General features: G+C 49.1%; 2 protein-coding genes across 2 annotated transcripts in view; one reads left to right on the top strand and one right to left on the bottom strand.

The window, feature by feature from the left end:
* The window catches only part of LOC132574464 (cytochrome P450 2J2-like), a 585,507-nt gene that overhangs the window by 131,922 nt on the left and 431,415 nt on the right, over positions 1-22,170 (top strand). The window lies entirely within an intron of this gene.
* RNPEPL1 (arginyl aminopeptidase like 1) overlaps positions 1-22,170 on the bottom strand; it is a 60,306-nt gene that overhangs the window by 29,749 nt on the left and 8,387 nt on the right. The window contains exons 3-7 of the mRNA XM_060242716.1: positions 14,281-14,421; positions 13,535-13,686; positions 7,221-7,337; positions 3,655-3,890; positions 1,374-1,487 (exon numbers count right to left, since the gene is read on the bottom strand). Of these exons, the coding sequence (XP_060098699.1) occupies positions 1,374-1,487; positions 3,655-3,890; positions 7,221-7,337; positions 13,535-13,686; positions 14,281-14,421 (760 nt within the window). The remainder of the gene's footprint in view (positions 1-1,373; positions 1,488-3,654; positions 3,891-7,220; positions 7,338-13,534; positions 13,687-14,280; positions 14,422-22,170) is intronic.

Genomic DNA, 22,170 nt, shown 5'->3' with positions numbered 1-22,170 from the left:
TCTTATCAGATGTTTAAACTTACCAGATGTTTTAAAAAATATTAAATTTAATTGGTAGAAATGATGGCTAAAAACCTATAGTATGTGCATTGTTAAAGACTTCTTGCATGGCGTTCATCGTATTTCCTGCATCACAGCATTTCACCGTGGTCCCTTTAGTTATATTGTTGTCATCTCCACGTGGGGCCTGGAGATATCCTGGAATTACAACTGAACTCCAGGCTGCAGATATAATTTCCTCTGGAGAAAATGGCTTCTTTGGAGGGTGGACACCGTGGCATTATGCCCCGGCGAGGTCCCTCCCCTTCCCCAAACCGCATCCTCCACCCGTACCTCCAGGAATTTCACCACCCAGAGTTGGCAACCCCGTGTCTCCCTGTTACGATTTACAAGTCGGCAGCACATCAGGTAATGCGAAAGTGAAGTACTGCTTGTTCACTGGTTAGTTTGAGGGGGCTAATTTGCATCGCTGAGCATTCTTTTTCAGTTGCAAGTCAACTGCTTCTCTTCTTCTATTATAGGCTGTATCGTGCAGTTCGTTAGTTATCACTCTGTAAAACAGTTCTCCAGTAAAGCTTAACTTGTTGTTTTACAAAGAGGTGTCGGGTGATTTATAAAATATGCTTCTGAGCATATAAGAATTTATCTAACGCTCCTCCACGACACTGCATTTCTTTGACAGAACTGACCCAATACCAGCTGGTCATTTCGGTCTCCGAAACGTAAGACTGCAAGCGACTCCAGGTGGTAAGACCTCACCTGGAGTCTTGTGTTCAGTTTTGGGGATCACATTTTTAAGAAGGATATAGACAAGCTGGAACGGGTCCAGAGGAGGGCGACGAGAATGGTGAAGGGTCTGGAGACCAAGTCCTATGAGGAAAGGTTGAAGGAGATGGACATGTTTAGCCCGGAGAGGAGGCGGCTGAGAGGTGATAGGATCACCATCTTCAAGTACTTGAAGGATGGTGTGGAATTGTTTTGTGGCCCCAGAAGGTCGGACCAGAACCAATGGGTTGAAATTACCTCAAAAGAGTTTCCGGCTCAACATTAGGAAGAAGTTCCTGACCGTTAGAGCGGTTCCTCAGTGGAACAGGCTTCCTCCTTGGGAAGTGGTGGGCTCTCCTTCCTCGGAGGTTTTTAAACAGAAGCTAGATGGCCATCTGACAGCAATGCTGATCCTGTGAATTTAGGGGGAGGTGTTTGTGAGTTTCCTGCATTGTGCAGGGGGTTGGACTAGATGACCCTGCTCTATGATTCTATGACTGCCATGGGAAAAAAAACGCCAGTGTTTTCAAACAGGGTGCCAAAGAGAGTCTGGTGACGTCTAGCTGGCTGGCCTTAGCAAAAGCCGCAGGTTGCTTATCCCAGCCTACCTGGTTCCAGCTTCACCTGGAGCTTGCTCACAGGGTTGTCCTCCCCGAGGAGTTTCATTTGTCTGTGGAGGGCATCTAGGCGGAAGGCAGTTTCCAGGCACGTGAAGGCAGCACCTGGGTTTTTTTAAAAATGGCATTTCTTTAGCGACAAGAGAGCAGTTCGTTTTGAAAGAACTAGCCTGGGGTTTGACAAACTGTCAGGGAATTCAGAAGCACATGAAGCTATGAGAAGGGGAGGGGGATGACTGGCAGCGACCCTATAGCAGGGGCAGCCAAACTAGCTTAATGTAAGAGCCACACAGAATAAGCATAGGATGTTTGAGGGCTACAAGACAGGAAGGAAGGAAGGAAGGAAGGAAGGAAGGAAGGAAGGAAGGAAGGAAGGAAGGAAGGAAGGAAGGAAGGAAGGAAGGAAGGAAGGAAGGAAGGAAGGAAGGAAGGAAGGAAGGAAGGAAGGGAGGAAGGGAGGGAGGGAGGGAGGGAGGGAGGGAGGGAGGGAGGGAGGGAGGGAGGGAGGAAGGGAGGAAGGAAGGGAGGAAGGGAGGGAGGGAGGGAGGGAGGAAGGAAGGAAGGAAGGAAGGAAGGAAGGAAGGAAGGAAGGAAGGAAGGAAGGAAGGAAGGAAGGAAGGGAGGGAGGGAGGAAGGGAGGGAGGGAGGGAGGGAGGGAGGGAGGGAGGAAAGGGAGGAAGGGAGGAAGGGAGGAAGGGAGGAAGGGAGGGAGGGAGGAAGGGAGGAAGGAAGGAAGGAAGGAAGGAAGGAAGGAAGGAAGGAAGGAAGGAAGGAAGGAAGGAAGGAAACAGTTGAGGGAGGGAGGGAGAGATAGGGAATAAACAAATTTAACTTTAAATGTATTCTCCAAGCTGCCAGCTGACTTGGCTTGGAGGTGATTTAGAGAAACAAATGCCTTCTCCATGCTGGCTGATGGGACAGTGGGGGCTTTGAGAGCCACACAAGATGTTTGAAAGAGTAGTTTGCCCTCCAGTTTCAGAGGGAGAGAGAGAGAGAACCTGTTCCAAAGTATCTATGTGGCTCTCTCACAGATATTGTGCGGCTCTTGAAGCCCCCACTGGGCAGCTTGGAGAGGGCATTTGTCTCTTTAAATCACTTCTCCAAGCCAAGTCAGCCAGTGGCTTGGAGAAGGCATTTAAAGTTAAAGTAGCTTCCTTTCCACCTCCACCACCCCCATCCATTTTCCTTCCTTCCTTCCTGTTCTCAAGCAGCTGACATTCATGTCTTGCAGGTTTCAAACATCTGACATTTATTCTATGTGGCTCTTTTGTTAAGCAAGTTTGGCCGCCTCGCTTTAGACTATAGGACTATAGGTCATTTTGTTATTTCTCTATGATTTCAGAAGTGAAACAAGTGGTCAATAACTGTGTGAATTTTATCGAGGGCCTATCTAAAAAGAGGCGTTTTGTCATTTAGTATTCCACTTGTGGTAACTCATATCTATCTTTTAATCCTGGAGTATAAAATATAAAAAAGGGGGAATCCCTTTTAGTCCCCTTATGTGGACCTAACTGTCCCGCATTGGTCTTGTCAGCCACCAGCGAGCCTGCAACAGACATGGACTACTACACCTTTCTTAAATCTTCGTTCACAAAGTTAAGCCGAGAGAGAGAGAGTCAAGCTTCTGTTTCTGCACAAAATAATATGCTTTATACAAGGTTGTTGATGTATATGGATACTGAAATTAGACCGTTTCCTCAATACTAACTTCCACCAACCTTTCTTGCCTCCATATCTCTTTCCTGGTTTGCCTTTCCCTCGAAGGGAACTCAAAATCTGTTCTCCCTCCCTGGACAAAGGAAGGCCAGACTAGGCTTTACAAGGGCCAGGGCCTTCTCAGTGGCAGCACCGATGCTGTGGAATGCTCTCCCTGAGGCCATAATAGCCCCATGGGATCTCTCCCAATTCCACAGGGCTTGTAAAACTGAACGTTTTAAACAGGCCTATAGTAACTAGTGGGAGAAGGCTGCCACTTCTATGCTGCTGAGCAGTTCGACCAGAAGGACCACCAACGGATAAACATAAGATCTAACATAATCTGATCCGCCTATGCTTTAAGATTCTGCATAGCACCAATATTTTGTCTTAAATTGTAAATTGCTTTTTATCGTCTTATACCTGTAATTGAGATTGTTGGTTTTATTATGACTGTTAGCTGCCCTGAGTCCGTTTTTTTTGAATGGGCGGGATTACCTCCAGCCATCTCCCGCTCCCCTCCCTCCTCTGGGCCAGTCTCAGCCCTGGCCACCCCCACCACCCTACCGTGGCCTACCGTAGGTCTCCGTGGTGATCCGACGCTGGGCGTAAGTGGCCAGCCCTTCGCTCAGCCACATCTCTTCCCACGTGGCGTTGGTGACCGCGTTGCCAAACCAGCTGTGGGCCACCTCGTGGATGACGTCGATGATGAGGAACTCATCGCTCTCCAGGATGGATGAGATGATGAAGGTCAGGCACGGGTTCTCCATGGCGACGATGGGGAAAGAGGGAGGGAGGAAAACGATGTCGTACCTGGGAAGGGACGGAGAATCTGGGTCACCTCTGAGACACGTGCAAGGAGCTGCCTTACGCTGAATTAGGGATACAGACAACTGAGGGCCACAGTGGATCTGGAATCCTAAGGTCTGCAAAAACCACTATGCATAAAATATGAACAAATTTTACCAGCTCTTCAACAACACCTCATTAAATTCCATGCAATATAAAATTATATTATCAGCAATAGATTAATAAAATGTAAATGATTAAACCATGAAGAAGAAGAAGACTGCAAATTTATACTTCACCCTTCTCTCTGAATCAGTCTCAGAGCGCCTTACAATCTCCTTTATCGCCTTCCACCACAACAGACACCCTGTGAGGTGGGTGGGGCTGAGAGAACTCTCACAGCAGCTGCCCTTTCAAGGACAACTCTGCGAGAGCTATGGCTGACCCAAGGCCATTCCAGCAGCTGGAAGTGGAGGATTGGGGAATCAAACCTGGTTCTCCCAGATAAGAGTCTGCACATTTAACCACTATGTGAGGAACAGTGGCTCTCCAGATGTTTTTTGCCTACAACTCCCATCAGCCCCAGCCAGCATGGCCAATGGCTGGGGCTAATGGGAGCTGTAGGCAAAAAAACATCTGGAGAGTCACTGTTCCCCACCCCTGCCGATTGGCTCTATGACATAATCTCACACACAAGTCAAGAGTAACAACAGAAAAGCTGTCTAAAGAATAACAGCTGTCTACCAGGGGTCGTTTTGTAGAAAAAGAGGTGCCGGAGCTCATTAGCACAACTCACATAACTCATTTGCATATGCCACACACCCGACATCACTGGAAGGTATACTAAACTGTATCAGCTCAGCAGCTACCTTAAAATGCTTCTTGAATTATAACGGTCATAATAAAACCTTACTCCCATCATACTTTTTGAATGACTTTCTCCTATGTGGCCACAGTAGCATGGTGAAGATTTCCATCTGTCTGCTTTATATGTTGGGACTCTTTAGCTTGGAGAAACGTCGACTGCGGGGTGACATGATAGAGGTTTACAAGATAATGCATGGGATGGAGAAAGAAGAGAAAGAGGTCCTTTTCTCCCTTTCTCGCAATACAAGAACTCGTGGGCATTCGATGAAATTGCTGAGCAGACAGGTTAAAACGGATAAAAGGAAGTACTTCTTCACCCAAAGGGTGATTAACATGTGGAATTCACTGCCACAGGAGGTGGTGGCGGCCACAAGCATGGCCAGCTTCAAGAGGGGTTTAGATAAAAATATGGAGCAGAGGTCCATCAGTGGCTATTAGCCACAGTGTGTGTGTGTGTATATATATATAAAAAAATTTTGGCCACTGTGTGACACAGAGTGTTGGACTGGATGGGCCATTGGCCTGACCCAACATGGCTTCTCTTACATTCTTATGTGTTGGTTATTTTTGCATTTTGGTGTGTGTGTAGGGAAATATTAGTTTTTCAAATCTTCAGCAAAATTCTCACAGGGGGTTTGGACGATGGAGCCCAGAAACAAGTATTTTTGGGGGGGAGGTCGGGGTAAGAAAGAAAGCACAATTAAATGTAGAGGTTCCAGACCTCTGCTCCTGTGAGCTCCTGTCCAAAATGAGGCCTGCTGTCTACCTATGTAGCTAACAGTGTTAATGCCCAAGATAGTATATCAACCCAGCGCTACGGGGGCGGGGAGGGGACTTGCAGTCACGATGGTATCAGCGGACCAGCAATCGCTACTGGAGCCAGTTTTGGCGTAATTGACTTTGGTGTCAGTCAGCAATATTCCTCCAGGCCAGTTTGGAAAGGGATCCTGGATCTTCTGTCACTTTGATGTTTTATTAAAGACCTCCTTGCAAGCATATGGAGCAGAGGTCCATCAGTGGCTATTAGCCACAGCTTATTGTTGGAACTCTCTGTCTGGGGCAAGCGATGCTCTGTATTTTGGTGCTTGGGGGGGGGGCACAATGTGAGGTCCTCTAGTGTCCTGGCCCCACTGATGGACCTCCTGATGACACTTGGGTTTTTTTGGCCACCGTGTGAAACAGAGTGTTGGACTGGATGGGCCATTGGCCTGATCCAACATGGCTTCTCTTATGTTCTTATGTGACACAGAGTGTTGGACTGGATGGGCCACTGGCCTGATCCAACAGGGGTTCTCTTATGTTCTTATGTGACACAGAGTGTTGGACTGGATGGGCCACTGGCCTGATCCAACATGGCTTCTCTTATGTTCTTATGTGACACAGAGTGTTGGACTGGATGGGCCACTGGCCTGATCCAACGTGGCTTCTCTTATGTTCTTATGTGACACAGAGTGTTGGACTGGATGGGCCATTGGCCTGATCCAACATGGCTTCTCATATGTTCTTATGTCTGGGACAGTGATGCTCTGTATTCCTGGTGCTTGTGGGGGGGGCACAGTGGGAGGGCTTCTAGTGTCCTGGCCCCATTGATGGACCGCCTGATGGCATCTGGGTTTTTTGGCCACTGAGTGTGGGACTGGATGGACCACTGGCCTGATTCAACATGGCTTCTCATACGTTCTTATGTCTGTATTCTTGGTGCCTGGGGGGGGGGGCACAGTGGGAGGGCTTCTAGCTCCACTGGTGGACCTCCTGATGGCACTTGGGGTTTTTTTGGCCACCGTGTGACACAGAGTGTGGGACTGGATGGACCATTGGCCTGATTCAACATGGCTTCTCATATGTTCTTATGTCTATATTCTTGGTGCCTGGGGGGGGGGCACAGTGGGAGGGCTTCTAGCCCCACTGGTGGACCTCCTGATGGCACTTGGGGTTTTTTTGGCCACTGTGTGACACAGAGTGTGGGACTGGATGGACCATTGGCCTGATTCAACATGGCTTCTCATATGTTCTTATGTCTGTATTCTTGGTGCCTGGGGGGGGGCACAGTGGGAGGGCTTCTAGCTCCACTGGTGGACCTCCTGATGGCACTTGGGGTTTTTTTGGCCACCGTGTGACACAGAGTGTGGGACTGGATGGACCATTGGCCTGATTCAACATGGCTTCTCATATGTTCTTATGTCTATATTCTTGGTGCCTGGGGGGGGGGCACAGTGGGAGGGCTTCTAGCCCCACTGGTTGACCTCCTGATGGCACTTGGGGGGGTTTTTGGCCACTTTGTGACACAGAGTGTTGGACTGGATGGGCCACTGGCTTCTCTTATGTTCTTAAGGTTGCACATAACTGTATGGGGCCCTAAGCTAGAAAAAAAGTCAAGCTGAGGGTGTGAGCGGTGAAGAGCAGAGAGGCAACTCTTTGAAAAGCCCCGGACTTAGAGCTGCCCCTCTTACAGTGGGCTGCGTGCTGTGCACAAGCAAGCATGCTTACCGTCCCCATATGTAAGGGCCGTAGAGGCTCTCGGCGGCACTCAGCCAGTGCTCGACCCTGCCCGAGAGTTTGCTGATGGCCGTTTCCAGCAGGCACGGCTCCGCCCACACTCTGCTCCTGTTGCAAAGTAGACAAAAGGAAGCCGTCAGAGTTCACGCAAGGAGCATCCATTCCCAGCGGTGATTTGGTTTTATTAACTGCAGGGTGAGTTTTTCAGTGCCTACGCAAATCCTGATCTCATCAAATCATAGAATCACAGAATTATGATTGTTTTAACTATGGGTAAAGTCGCTGACACATCAAATAGCATGGATTCTTCACTTGGCCTTTCCAATTTGTTAGATAAATGCTTTCCTGTTTTAGACCATGAATGGTAGGTCTCTACATTCAAACACTATTTACCTAGTCATCTTCATAATTTATTTTTATATATAGGGACCGCCCCTTTTTATATATAGGGACCGCCTCTCTCCATATGTTCCCCCGAGAGCAGTACGATCAAGTTCAAAAAATCTTCTCGAAATCCCTGGGCCAAAAGAAACCAAACTAAAAACTACCAGGGAACAGGCGTTCTCTACGAAGGCCCCCCCCAATGGTGGAATCAACTGCCGGAAGAGGTGCGGGCCCTGCGGGATTTTAACCAATTCCGTAAGGCCTGCAAAACTGTCCTCTCCCAGCTAGCTTTTTAAGACGGAACCCCTGATAACATCAATAACACCGAGCCATCTTATACACCATTTGATTATATTATAATGTCATATTGTTTTATTGGTTTTACTGTTTAAATTATTAATTATATTATATATTGTTTTATTGTATCATGGTCTTACCACGTCTTGTTAGCCGCCCTGAGCCTGCCTCGGCGGGGAGGGCGGGATATAAATAAAAGTTTATTATTATTATTATTATTATATGTCTAAAGGAGACAAATTTTTTGTTAAGGCGCAACAAGAATTTCTTTATTAAAATGTAAAAACATTTAGTTAGCAACACCACTTCATGTATAACTTTATGTACATCTCTCTCTCTCTCTCTCCCCTGGTGCTTCTGGAATTGTATTAATCTTGCGAAGAACTGTTTTTTATTTGTCATTATTATCATGTTTATTTTGTTTGAATGGAATAACTGTAACTGATGTTCCCTCTAAGCTGCAGAGTTTTGTAAGCAAAAATTCCTATTTTGCAAGCTACTGGCATGAAAGCTGCAAGCTGCCGGCATTAAAGGCGTGAGCTACTGCGCCTTCCTGAGCTAAGACAAAAATGTGCGAGCTGGAGGCTACAAAATCTGCGAGCTAGCTCACGCTAACTCAGCTTAGAGGGAACACCGATTGTAACGTATTACCATCGTAACCTTCCTGTAATCAATAGACTATGGCAGGGGTGGCCAACAGTAGCTCTCTAGGTGGTTTTTTTTTGCCTACAACTCCCATCAGCCCCAGCCAGCATGGCCAATGGCTGGGGCTGATGGGAGTTGTAGGCAAAAAAAAACCATCTGGAGAGCTACCGTTGGCCGCCCCTGAACTATGGAGAAAGGTAACAAAAAAAGTATCGGGAGCTAAGCCGATGGGGCCAGTACTTGGACAGGAGACCACCAAGGAAAGTCCAGGGTTGCTACGCAGAGACAAGCAATGGGAAGCCACCTCTGCTCATTTCTTATCCCTGTGAGAGGTTGCCGTAAGTCAGCTGTGACTTGAAGGTACTTTTTTCACCAGTGATCTGACTCGGATGACTCAGACTGGCCCGGTCTCATCACATCTTGGAAGCTAAGCAGGGTCGATTCTGGTTTGTGCTTAGATGGGAGACCACCCCGGAAGTCCAGGTTTGCTACGCAGAGACAGGTGATGGGAAACCACCTCTGAACGTCTTTTGCCTTGAAATCCTCGCGGGGGTTGCCATAAGTCGGCTGCGACTTGACGGCACTTCCTTTTACCGATACTACTCTGCCCTCGCCGATGCTTCCTCTAAGCTGTGGAGCCTTGAGCAAAGAAGCCTACTTCATGAGCAACTGGCAAGAAAAAACAGGTTGCTTACCTGTAACTGATGATCTTCGAGTGGTCATCTGTGCAGTCACACACATGGGTCTTGCCGCAGGCAACGGGACAAACACTCATGTGTGGGACTGCACAGAGACCACGAAGAAGATAAACAGGTTGCTTACCTGTAACTGATGATCTTCGAGTGGTCATCTGTGCAGTCACACACATGGGTCTTACCGCAGGCAACGGGACAAACACTCATGTGTGGGACTGCACAGAGACCACGAAGAAGATAAACAGGTTGCTTACCTGTAACTGATGATCTTCGAGTGGTCATCTGTGCAGTCACACACATGGGTCTTACCGCAGGCAACGGGACAAACACTCATGTGTGGGACTGCACAGAGACCACGAAGAAGATAAACAGGTTGCTTACCTGTAACTGATGATCTTCGAGTGGTCATCTGTGCAGTCACACACATGGGTCTTACCGCAGGCAACGGGACAAACACTCATGTGTGGGACTGCACAGAGACCACGAAGAAGATAAACAGGTTGCTTACCTGTAACTGATGATCTTCGAGTGGTCATCTGTGCAGTCACACACATGGGTCTTACCGCAGGCAACGGGACAAACACTCATGTGTGGGACTGCACAGAGACCACGAAGAAGATAAACAGGTTGCTTACCTGTAACTGATGATCTTCGAGTGGTCATCTGTGCAGTCACACACATGGGTCTTGCCACAGGCAACGGGACAAACACTCATGTGTGGGACTGCACAGAGACCACGAAGAAGATAAACAGGTTGCTTACCTGTAACTGTTGATCTTCGAGTGGTCATCTGTGCAGTCACACACATGAGTGTTTGTCCCGTTGCCTGCGGCAAGACCCATGTGTGTGACTGCACAGATGACTACAAAGAAGATCTGTGAGCTACTGCACAAATTAGTTTGCTCCGGGGGCTATTTTTCCTGAGCTAAGACAAACGTGTGTGAACCGGAGGCTAAAAAAGTGTGAGCTAGCTCGCTCACACTGACTCCGCTTAGACGGAACGCTGGTCCTCCTGACCCCTGGCTGGCCCTATCTCATCAGATCTCAGAAGCCAAGCAGAGTGAACCAGAGTGGCTAGAAGGAGGAGGAGATTGCATTTATACCATGCCCACCACTACCCAAAGAAGTCTCAGACAGGGCTTTTTTTGTAGCAGGAACTCCTCCTTTGTATATTAGGCCACGCCCCCCCAGATGTAGCCAATCCTCCAAGAGCTTACAGGGCTCTTACTACAGGGCCCACTGTAAACTCCAGGAGGACTGGCTACATCAGAGGGGCGTGGCCTAATATGAAAAGGAGTTCCTGCCACACAAAAAAAAGCCCTGGTCTGAGACTATTTACATTCTCATTTCCCTTCCCCTCCTTACTACAGACACCCTGTGAGGTAGATGGGACTGAGAGAGCTCAGACAGAAACTGCTCTTGAGAGACAGCTTTGTGTGAGTTATGAGTGACCCAAGGTCACTGCAGCAGTTGCATGTGGAGGAGTGGGGAATCAAATCAGTTCTCCCAGTTCTCTCTCTCGCTTAACAATTACACCAAACTGGCTCTGCACCAAACTTGGATGGGAGGCCGCCCAGGAATTCCAGAGTTGCTATGCTTACAGGTTTGGAACACTTCCCCTATGAAGAAAGGTTAAAGTGCTTGGGACTCTTTAGCTTGGAGAAACGTCGACTGCGGGGTGACATGATAGAGGTTTACAAGATAATGCATGGGATGAAGTAGAGAAAGAAGTACTTTTCTCCCTTTCTCACAATACAAGAACTCGTGGGCATTCGATGAAATTGCTGAGCAGTCGGGTTAGAATGGATAAAAGGAAGTCCTTCTTCACCCAAAGGGTGATTAACACGTGGAATGTACTGCCACAGGAGGTGGTGGCAGCTACAAGTATAGGCGGCTTCAAGAGGGGATTAGATAAACATCTGGAGCAGAGGTCCATCAGTAGCTATTAGCCACAGTGTGTGTGTGTGTGTGTGTGTATACATAAATTTTTGGCCACTGTGTGATACAGTGTTGGACTGGATGGGCCATTGGCCTGATCCAACATGGCTTCTCTTATGTTCTTATGCAGAAGCAGGCAATGGCAAACCACCTCCAGTTGTCTCTTGCCTTAAAAACCCCAGGGGGTTGCCATAAATCAGCTAGGACTTGATGGCAAGTTCTACCAAATAGAAATCCACCCATCATTTCAAACTCTGTGTGTCACCCAGCTCTCCTACCAAGAATATGCAAAAGGTAAAGGAAAGGTCCCCTTTGCAAGCACCAGTCGTTTCCGACTCTGGGATGATGTTGCATTCACAACGTTTTCACGGCAGACTTTTTACGGGGTGGTTTGCCATTGCCTTCCCCAGTCATCTACACTTCCCCCCCCCCCCCCCAGCAAGCTGGGGACTCATTTGACCGACCTCAGAAGGATGGAAGGCTGAGTCAACCTGGAGCCAGCTACTTGAACCAGCTTCTGCTGGGATCGAACTCAGGTTGTGAGCAGAGGGCTCCAACTGAAGTACTGCAGCTTTACGTTTCTCCAAGCTAAAGAGCCAGTTTGGTGTAGTGGTTAAGTGTGCGGACTCTTATCTGGGAGAACCAGGTTTGATTCCCCACTCCTCCACTTGCACCTGCTGAGATGGCCTTGGGTCAGCCATAGCTCTGGCAGAGGTTGTCCTTGAAAGGGCAGCTGCTGTGAGAGCCCTCTCCAGCCCCACCCACCTCACAGGGTGTCTGTTGTGGGGGAGGAAGGGAAAGGAGATTGTGAGCCGCTCTGAGACTCTTCGGAGTGGAGGGCGGGATATAAATCCAATATCTTCATCCACCTCACAGGGTGTCTGTTGTGGGGGAGGAAGGTAGAGGAGATGGTGAGCCGCTCTGAGACTCTTCGGAGTGGAGGGCGGGATAGAAATCCAATATCTTCTTCTTCTTCTTCACTCTGTGCTACGGGGCTCTTACCAAGAATATGTAGTAGAATATAAAAACTATTATAATCCAGCGAAGAACAGTTTGCCTGACTCACAAGGCCTTCCAGACTCTAAACCAGGGGTGTTATGAGGGCCAGATATTATATATATGAAACCTTGTTGGGCCGGGCCTATGTAAGATTAGGTAGCAGAGATATAAACTTTTTAAAGGACACAGACAAATACAACTAAAGATTTAAAAAAAAACAACTTAAAATAAAACATGCTTAAAACATTAGCACTTGTTGGTCTTAAAGGTCTTTCTTTATATTTCTTCCATGGGATCCAGGGAACTCTGGCAAAGGAAGCTCTGGCTCTTTTCTTCCTCCCCAGGGGACTGAGGAGGAGGAGCCTCAGCCAATGGAGAAAATTGAGGCTTTGCTCTGTAGCTCCTGTGCGATTGAACAAGCCTTGCAAAGCAAGCTGTGATGCAGAAAGAAGTAAGAGAGAGGGAGAAGGAAGCCTGGCAAAGCAAGCCGCGATGCGGAAAGAAGCAAGAGAGGGGGAGAAGGAAGCCTGTCAAAGCAAGCTGTGATGCGGAAGGAAGCAAGAGAGAGGGAGAAGGAAGCCTGGCAACGCAAGCTGTGATGCGGAAGGAAGCAAGAGAGAGGGAGAAGGAAGCCTGGCAAAGCAAGCTGTGATGCAGAAGGAAGCAAGAGAGGGGGAGAAGGAAGCCTGTCAAAGCAAGCTGTGATGCGGAAGGAAGCAAGAGAGAGGGAGAAGGAAGCCTGGCAACGCAAGCTGTGATGCGGAAGGAAGCAAGAGAGAGGGAGAAGGAAGCCTGGCAAAGCAAGCTGTGATACGGAAAGAAGCAAGAGAGAGGTAGAAGGAAGCCCGGCAAAGCAAGCTGTGATGCGGAAGGAAGCAAGAGAGAGGGAGAAGAAAGCCTGGCAAAGCAAGCTGTGATGCGGAAAGAAGCAAGAGAGAGGGAGAAGGAAGCCTGGCAAAGCAAGCCGCGATGCGGAAAGAAGCAAGAGAGAGGGAGAAGGAAGCCTGGCAAAGCAAGCCGTGATGCGGAAGGAAGCAAGAGAGAGGGAGAAGGAAGCCTGTCAAAGCAAGCTGTGATGCGGAAGGAAGCAAGAGAGAGGGAGAAGGAAGCCTGGCAAAGCAAGCTGTGATGCAGAAGGAAGCAAGAGAGAGGGAGAAGGAAGCCTGTCAAAGCAAGCTGTGATGCAGAAGGAAGCAAGAGAGAGGGAGAAGGAAGCAGATGACAGCCAGTTGCTCGGGGGCCTGATTTGGCCCCCCCAGGCTGCATGTTTGACACCCCTGCTCTAAACAGCTCCTCACACTCAGCAAAGTGACTGACTCAGCAAAGCAGCTGCCCACCAAAACTTACCTGGGACCAATGTCTGCAGGTACCAGGTCCCCTGCGACCAGAGCCACCAGATAGGCAGGGACTGGGTATTCCATGTAGAACTCGTATACCCCCTCTTCTTCCTTGTAGCTGCTTTGCGTGGCACTCATCAACACTTGCATACCTGCAGGAGCCTGGGACGCAACATATACAAGCTTCAGGGCTGGAAGTGACTTGACGGCACTTAACAAACAGACACGCTTTTAAAGTTTCATGTCTCACGTACAAAATCAAATAAGCAAGCTAAAACACATCCCAGCTGACTTCAGGCAGCAGAAAACCCCAAATCGCTGGCCCCGGGACACATCGAATAACAGTTCGTGCAGTCTACGTTCTGAGACGCTAGTCAAGGTTCTAAGCAATATATTTCCCCGCACTGCTTTCGCAGTATTGAACGACCAAACGTATCCAAAAAGAACCAACGAAAGGTAAGAAACCTTCACAAAAACAGTCCATCTCAAAGAGGTTGCTGAAATGCTTCCATGCAGAAAGAAGCTCTAAGCAGCGTATTTCACAGTATTTCCAATGGATAAACCAGCGTTTCAGGAGCTGAGGCCCTTTCTTCAGGCTGGCCTCCTAAGAAGAGGAATATCCCCTTTCCATTAACAACTTCGCTTCGCTTAACGAGGTCCCGACTGTGCTCGCCAATGGGGCAAAGCTCAACGGATTCAGAGTCCCAGGTATCACCTCCCGCCCCAAGAAACCAGCATCTGTTTCGAACTCCCTACCTTGACAACAGCAGAATAGGAACATTTTACAGCAGGTGTGTCGAAGCAGGGGAAGAAAGACCGGTTGCACACCGAGTGGCCCTGGGTGAAGACAAATGGCTTGGAGATGCCGTACGTCAGCTCAGGATCCAGCCACCAGATCTGACGGGAACGAAAGAAGGGAGGTATGAGAAAAGCAGGAACAAAACAAAAACCAAAACTGGCAAGGAGCAGAGAACTGTCAAAAAACAACATTAGAGCGAGCCGGGAAACCACTGGGAATTCGTTGCACTTGCTTGCGACTCCCAGAACCAATTTTTTGAATTAAAATTTTATTGCACAAAAAATTAAATCTGATTACATCATCACACATTGCCATCCGTAAAACAATAAAGAAGAAGATATTGGATTTATATCCCGCCCTCCACTCCGAAGAGTCTCAGAGCGGCTCACAATCTCCTTTCCCTTCCTCCCCCACAACAGACACCCTGTGAGGTAGATGAAGATATTGGATTTATATCCCGCCCTCTACTCCGAAGAGTCTCAGAGCGGCTCACAATCTCCTTTACCTTCCTCTCCCCCCCCCACAACAGACACCCTGTGAGGTAGATGAAGATATTGGATTTATATCCCACCCTCCACTCCGAAGAGTCTCAGAGCGGCTCACAATCTCCTTTATCTTCCTCCCCCACAACAGACACCCTGTGAGGTAGATGAAGATATTGGATTTATATCCTGCCCTCCACTCTGAAGAGTCTCAGATTGGCTCACAATCTCCTTTACCTTCCTCCCCCACAACAGACACCCTGTGAGGTAGATGAAGATATTGGATTTATATCCCGCCCTCCACTCTGAACAGTCTTAGAGCGGCTCACAATCTCCTTTTCCTTCCTCCCCCACCACAGACACCCTGTGAGGTACATGAAGATATTGGATTTATATCCCGCCCTCCACTCCGAAGAGTCTCAGAGCGGCTCACAATCTCCTTTCCCTTCCTCCCCCACAACAGACACCCTGTGAGGTAGATGAAGATATTGGATTTATATCCCACCCTCCACTCCGAAGAGTCTCAGAGCGGCTCACAATCTCCTTTATCTTCCTCCCCCACAACAGACACCCTGTGAGGTAGATGAAGATATTGGATTTATATCCTGCCCTCCACTCTGAAGAGTCTCAGATTGGCTCACAATCTCCTTTACCTTCCTCCCCCACAACAGACACCCTGTGAGGTAGATGAAGATATTGGATTTATATCCCGCCCTCCACTCTGAACAGTCTTAGAGCGGCTCACAATCTCCTTTTCCTTCCTCCCCCACCACAGACACCCTGTGAGGTACATGAAGATATTGGATTTATATCCCGCCCTCCACTCCGAAGAGTCTCAGAGCGGCTCACAATCTCCTTTTCCTTCCTCCCCCACAACAGACACCCTGTGAGGTAGATGAAGATATTGGATTTATATCCCGCCCTCCACTCCGAAGAGTCCCAGAGCGGCTCACAATCTCCTTTCCCTTCCTCCCCCACAACAGACACCCTGTGAGGTAGATGAAGATATTGGATTTATATCCCGCCCTCCACTCCGAAGAGTCTCAGAGCGGCTCACAATCTCCTTTACCTTCCTCCCCCACAACAGACACCCTGTGAGGTAGATGAAGATATTGGATTTATATCCCGCCCTCCACTCCGAAGAGTCCCAGAGCGGCTCACAATCTCCTTTCCCTTCCTCCCCCACAACAGACACCCTGTGAGGTAGATGAAGATATTGGATTTATATCCCGCCCTCCACTCCGAAGAGTCTCAGAGCGGCTCACAATCTCCTTTATCTTCCTCCCCCACAACAGACACCCTGTGAGGTAGATGAAGATATTGGATTTATATCCCGCCCTCCACTCCTTAGAGTCTCAGAGCGGCTCACAATCTCCTTTACCTTCCTCCCCCACAACAGACACCCTGTGAGGTAGATGAAGATATTGGATTTATATCCCGCCCTCCACTCCGAAGAGTCTCAGAGCGGCTCACAATCTCCTTTATCTTCCTCCCCCACAACAGACACCCTGTGAGGTAGATGAAGATATTGGATTTATATCCCGCCCTCCACTCCTTAGAGTCTCAGAGCGGCTCACAATCTCCTTTACCTTCCTCCCCCACAACAGACACCCTGTGAGGTAGATGAAGATATTGGATTTATATCCCGCCCTCCACTTTGAAGAGTCTCAGAGGGGCTCACAATCTCCTTTCCCTTCCTCCCCCACAACAGACACCCTGTGAGGTAGATGAAGATATTGGATTTATATCCCGCCCTCCACTTTGAAGAGTCTCAGAGCGGCTCACAATCTCCTTTCCCTTCGTCCCCCACAACAGACACGCTGTGAGGTGGGTGGGGCTGGAGAGAGCTCTCACAGCAGCTGCCCTTTCAAGGACAACCTCTGCCAGGGCTATGGCTGACCCAAGGCCATTCCAGCAGCTGCAAGTGGAGGAGTGGGGAATCACGATGATGATATTGGATTTATATCCTGCCCTATACTCTGAATCTCAGAGCGGCTCACAATCTCCTTTACTTTCCTCCCCCACAACAGACACCCCGTGAGGTGGGTGGGGCTGGAGAGAGCTCTCACAACAGCTGCCCTTTCAAGGACAACCTCTGCCAGGGCTATGGCTGACCCAAGGCCATTCCAGCAGCTGCAAGTGGAGGAGTGGGGAATCACGATGATGATATTGGATTTATATCCTGCCCTATACTCTGAATCTCAGAGCGGCTCACAATCTCCTTTACTTTCCTCCCCCACAACAGACACCCTGTGAGGTGGGTGGGGCTGGAGAGAGCTCTCACAACAGCTGCCCTTTCAAGGACAACCTCTGCCAGGGCTATGGCTGACCCAAGGCCATTCCAGCAGCTGCAAGTGGAGGAGTGGGGAATCACGATGATGATATTGGATTTATATCCTGCCCTATACTCTGAATCTCAGAGCGGCTCACAATCTCCTTTACTTTCCTCCCCCACAACAGACACCCTGTGAGGTGGGTGGGGCTGGAGAGAGCTCTCACAGCAGCTGCCCTTTCAAGGACAACCTCTGCCAGGGCTATGGCTGACCCAAGGCCATTCCAGCAGCTGCAAGTGGAGGAGTGGGGAATCACGATGATGATATTGGATTTATATCCTGCCCTATACTCTGAATCTCAGAGCGGCTCACAATCTCCTTTACTTTCCTCCCCCACAACAGACACCCTGTGAGGTGGGTGGGGCTGGAGAGAGCTCTCACAACAGCTGCCCTTTCAAGGACAACCTCTGCCAGGGCTATGGCTGACCCAAGGCCATTCCAGCAGCTGCAAGTGGAGGAGTGGGGAATCACGATGATGATATTGGATTTATATCCTGCCCTATACTCTGAATCTCAGAGCGGCTCACAATCTCCTTTACTTTCCTCCCCCACAACAGACACCCTGTGAGGTGGGTGGGGCTGGAGAGGGCTCTCACAGCAGCTGCCCTTTCAAGGACAACCTCTGCCAGGGCTATGGCTGACCCAAGGCCATGCTAGCAGCTGCAAGTGGAGGAGTGGGGAATCAAAGCCGATTCTCCCAGATAAGAGCCTGCACACTTAACCACTGCACCAAATCTGTCTACATAAATTTCAAAAATAAATCAAATTGTTATAATCAGGGTTCGTAGGTACGATTTTTTGCTCTAATAAATATGTAATTATAGGATACCATAGTTCTATAACTTTCTTTTCATATAATAAAGGTGAAACATTAGATATGGAATATGTGAGGTTAAAATAATCCCAAAGTTTTCTCCTCCAGTTTGGTGTAGTGGTTAAGTGTGCCGACTCTTATCTGGGAGAACCGGGTTTGATTCCCCACTCCTCCACTTGCACCTGCTGGAATGGCCTTGGGTCAGCCATAGCTCTGGCAGAAGTTGTCCTTGAAAGGGCAGCTGCTGTGAGAGCCCTCTCAGCCCCACCCACCTCACAGGGTGTCTGTTGTGGGGGAGGAAGGTAAAGGAGATTGTGAGCCGCTCTGAGACTCTTCGGAGTGGAGGGCGGGATATAAATCCAATATCTTCTTCTTCTTCTTCTTTTCAATCAACTGGAGAGCTGCTGCCAGTCTAAGTAGACAACACTGACATAAGAAGTCATATTGGATCAGACAATGGCCCATCTGTGTCACACAGTAGCCGGGGAAAAAAAGGAGCCATCAGGAGGTCTGTCTGTGGGGCCAGGATACTAGAAGCCCTCCCACTGTGTCCCCACCAAGCACCAAGAATACAGAGCATCACTGCCCTAGACATAAAAACGTAAGAGAAGCCATGTTGGATCAGGCCAATTGCCCATCCAGTCCAACACTCTGTGTCACACAGTGGCCAAAAAACCAGGTGCCATCAGGAGGTCCACCAGTGGGACCAGGACACCAGAAGCCCTCCCACTGTTCCCCCTCCCAAGCACCAAGAATACAGAGCATCACTGCCCCAGACATAAGAACATAAGAGAAGCCATGTTAGATCAGGCCAATGGCCCATCCAGTCCAATACTCTGTGTCACACAGTGGCCAATATCTGTGTGTGTGTGTGAGTGTGTGTATACACACACACACACACATATTGGGGAGGGACGGTGGCTCAGTGGTAGAGCATCTGCTTGGTAAGCAGAAGGTCCCAGGTTCAATCTCTGGCATCTCCAAAAAGGGTCCAGGCAAGTAGGCGTGAAAACCCTCAGCTTGAGTCCCTGGAGAGCTGCTGCCAGTCTGAGAAGACAATACTGACTTCATATGTTCATACACACTGTGGCTAATAGCCACTGATGGACCTCTGCTCCATATGTTGATCCATTCCCCTCTTGAAGCTAGCTATGCTTTAGGGGTTTGCACAGGGGGTTGGACTAGATGACCCTGGAGGTCTCTTCCAACTCTATGATTCTATGATCCAGCAGGGCTCTTCTGATGTTCTTAGAAAGGCCTCGGCCTCTCTGCCCTGTTGCTGGCCCTCCAGAGGAACTGGTTGGCCGCTAGGTGAGAGAGGATGCTGGACTAGATGGACCCTCACTGGTCTGATCCAGCAGGGCTCTTCTGATGTCCTTATGAAGGCCTCGGCCTCTCTGCCCTGTTGTTGGCCCTCCAGAGAAACTGGTTGGCCCCTGTGTGAGACAGGATGCTGGACTAGATGGACCTTCGCTGGTCTGATCCCGCAAGGCTCTTCTGATGTCCTTATGAAGGCCTCGGCCTCTCTGCCCTGTTGTTGGCCCTCCAGAGGAGCTGGTTGGCCCCTGAGTGAGGCAGGATGCTGGACTAGATGGCCCCCTGGTCTGATCCAGCAGGGCTGTTATTTTCCTTGACCATGTATTAACTAGGTGACCTTAGGCAAGCAGCTACCTCCCAGCCTCACATTCAGGGCATAATTTCACCGGCATCCGATAAAGGGCATGTTGCTACTCTTGAAATATTTCCCCAGGCTTTCAGTTCAGGACAAAAACCAGGCTGTCATATACTTTCGCTTCAAGCCTTTTCCAACCGGCAGAAGAAACGATCCAACATTCGTGCGCATCTCGTCCCTTTGGCAGAACAGCGGGAAAGGCAATGCGCAGGGACAGGGGAAGATGAGAACGAGGACTATGACGGCATCGCCTAACAAAAAAAATCCTCACAGGCGGCCAGCTGCCTGACCCATGGGCAGCCTTCCAAGTGGCGGCACAGAGGACATTCCAGTGGCTATTTTGATAACCTGTTGGAGAGGCATGTCTTGTCCCATTGTGAAGGAAAGAACACGGCGGCCACAACAGAAAGAGGTTTGGCGGCAAGTCACATAAGCCCGAAAACAATGGATTTTTAAAATAAAACTAAGCAAGTTCTACCACATTTCGAACAGAAGCTGGCCTTGAAAAGCCATACTTTGGCTGAGATTCACAGGCACTTTCAATCACCGGTCACTTCATAATAAATTCAATTTAGATCTAGTCTAACCCATAGAGAGCCAGTTTGGCGTAGTGGTGAAGTGTGAGGACTCTTATCTGGGGGAACCGGGTTTGATTCCCCACTCCTCCACTTGCAGCTGCTGGAATGGCCTTGGGTCAGCCATAGCTCTGGCAGAGTTGTCATTGAAAGGGCAGCTTCTGTCAGAGCTCTCTCAGCCCCAACTACCTCATAGGGTGTTTGTTGCGGGGAAGGAAGATTGTGAGCCATCAATTTTAAAGGAAGAGGCACCATCAATTTTAAACAACCACACAGTGTAATGTAGAGCCCATGGTGTTCCGACCAAGCTTGCATACAAAACTTCAAATAGACAAGAGTATGTAGCAAAAAAACATTCACAGAAGACAGTTCAAAAACAGTCTTTCCAATCACAATGGGGTAACAACATCCCAGTATTTAGTTCATGGAACTAAAGGAAACCCTTCCAAAGACGTCTGCTCTAGATATCAAGAAGTTTCATCTGCCTTTCTTCAGTTTGAGGGCTTATTTATCACTGGAATCCAATCTTTACAACACATTCACAGGAGACCAACAAGGTTCAGAACATGTCTGTAAGATTTCCAGGTTCTCTAAGATTGGACAAACTTTTTAATATTTTTCTCCACAAAAAGGGGGGGGGGGATAACCAAAACATATGAAACAGACCGATGGAAATCTTCGTCATGCCGCTGTGGCCACATAGCAGAAATGTTAAAAGTATGATGGGAGGAAGGCTTTCTTATGGCAATTTGGTGAGCCAGTTTGGTGCAGCGGTTAAGTGCGCGGACTCTTATCGGGGAGAACCGGGTTGGATTCCCCACTCCTCCACTTGCACCTGCTGGAATGGCCTTGGGTCAGCCATAGCTCTCACAGAGTTGTCCTTGAAAGGGCAGCTGCTGGGAGGGCCCTCTCCAGCCCCACCCACCTCACAGGGTGTCTGTCTCCTGAGAGCCAGTTTGGTATAGTGGTTAAGTGCGTGGACTCTTATCGGGGAGAACCGGGTTTGATTCCCCACTCCTCCACTTGCAGCTGCTGGAATGGCTTTGGGTCAGCCATAGCTCTGGCAGAGTTGTCCTTGAAAGCGCAGCTTCTGTCAGAGCTCTCTCAGCCCCACCTACCTCATAGGGTGTTTGTTGCGGGGAAGGAAGATTGTGAGCTGCTCTGAGATTCAGAGATTTGGAGTGGAGGGCAGGATATAAATCCAATAATATCATCGTCTCCACAACCACCACACCCTGACTTGGATGGCTCGGGGTAGTCCAGATATCAGAAGATTGGCATGGTCAGACTCAGTTAGTAGTAGGGTGGGAGACCACCAAAGAAGTCCAGGGTTGCTACCCAGAAGCAGGCAACGGCAAACCGCCTCTGAAACGTCTCTTGCCTTGATAACCCCATGAGGGCTCACCATAAATTGGCTGAGATGTGACAGCTCTTTCCACCATGACAATTAGAGGAGAAGTTTGATCCCGGCAGATCCCGTTTCCGACTCGGTGACGGCGCATCACCATGCTTTCACGGCAGACTTTTTACGGGGTGGTTTGCCATTGCCTTCCCTAGTCATCTATGCTACCCCCCCCCCCCCCCCCCAGCAAGCTGGGGACTCATTTCACCAACCTCGGAAGGATGGAAGGCTTGAGTCAATCTTGAGCCGGCTTTGCATTGCCTTTCTTGATAATAGCATTCCCTGTCTTCCTTTGGTGGTCTGGTCATAAGAACATCAGAGAAGCCACGCTGGATCAGGCCAATGGCCCCTCCAGTCCAGCACTCTGTGTCACATAAGAACATAAGAGGAGCCATGTTGGATCAGGCCAGTGGCCCATCCAGTCCAACACTCTGTGTCACATAAGAACCTAAGAGAAGCCATGTTGGATCAGGCCAGTGGCCCCTCCAGTCCAACACTCTGTGTCACATAAGAACATAAGAGAAGCCATGTTGAATCAGGCCAGTGGCCCCTCCAGTCCAACACTCTGT

Source organism: Heteronotia binoei, chromosome 6 (assembly GCF_032191835.1).
Source record: "Heteronotia binoei isolate CCM8104 ecotype False Entrance Well chromosome 6, APGP_CSIRO_Hbin_v1, whole genome shotgun sequence".
Classification (NCBI taxonomy): Eukaryota; Metazoa; Chordata; class Lepidosauria; order Squamata; family Gekkonidae; genus Heteronotia; species Heteronotia binoei.
This window is presented reverse-complemented; position numbering and strand designations above follow the sequence as displayed.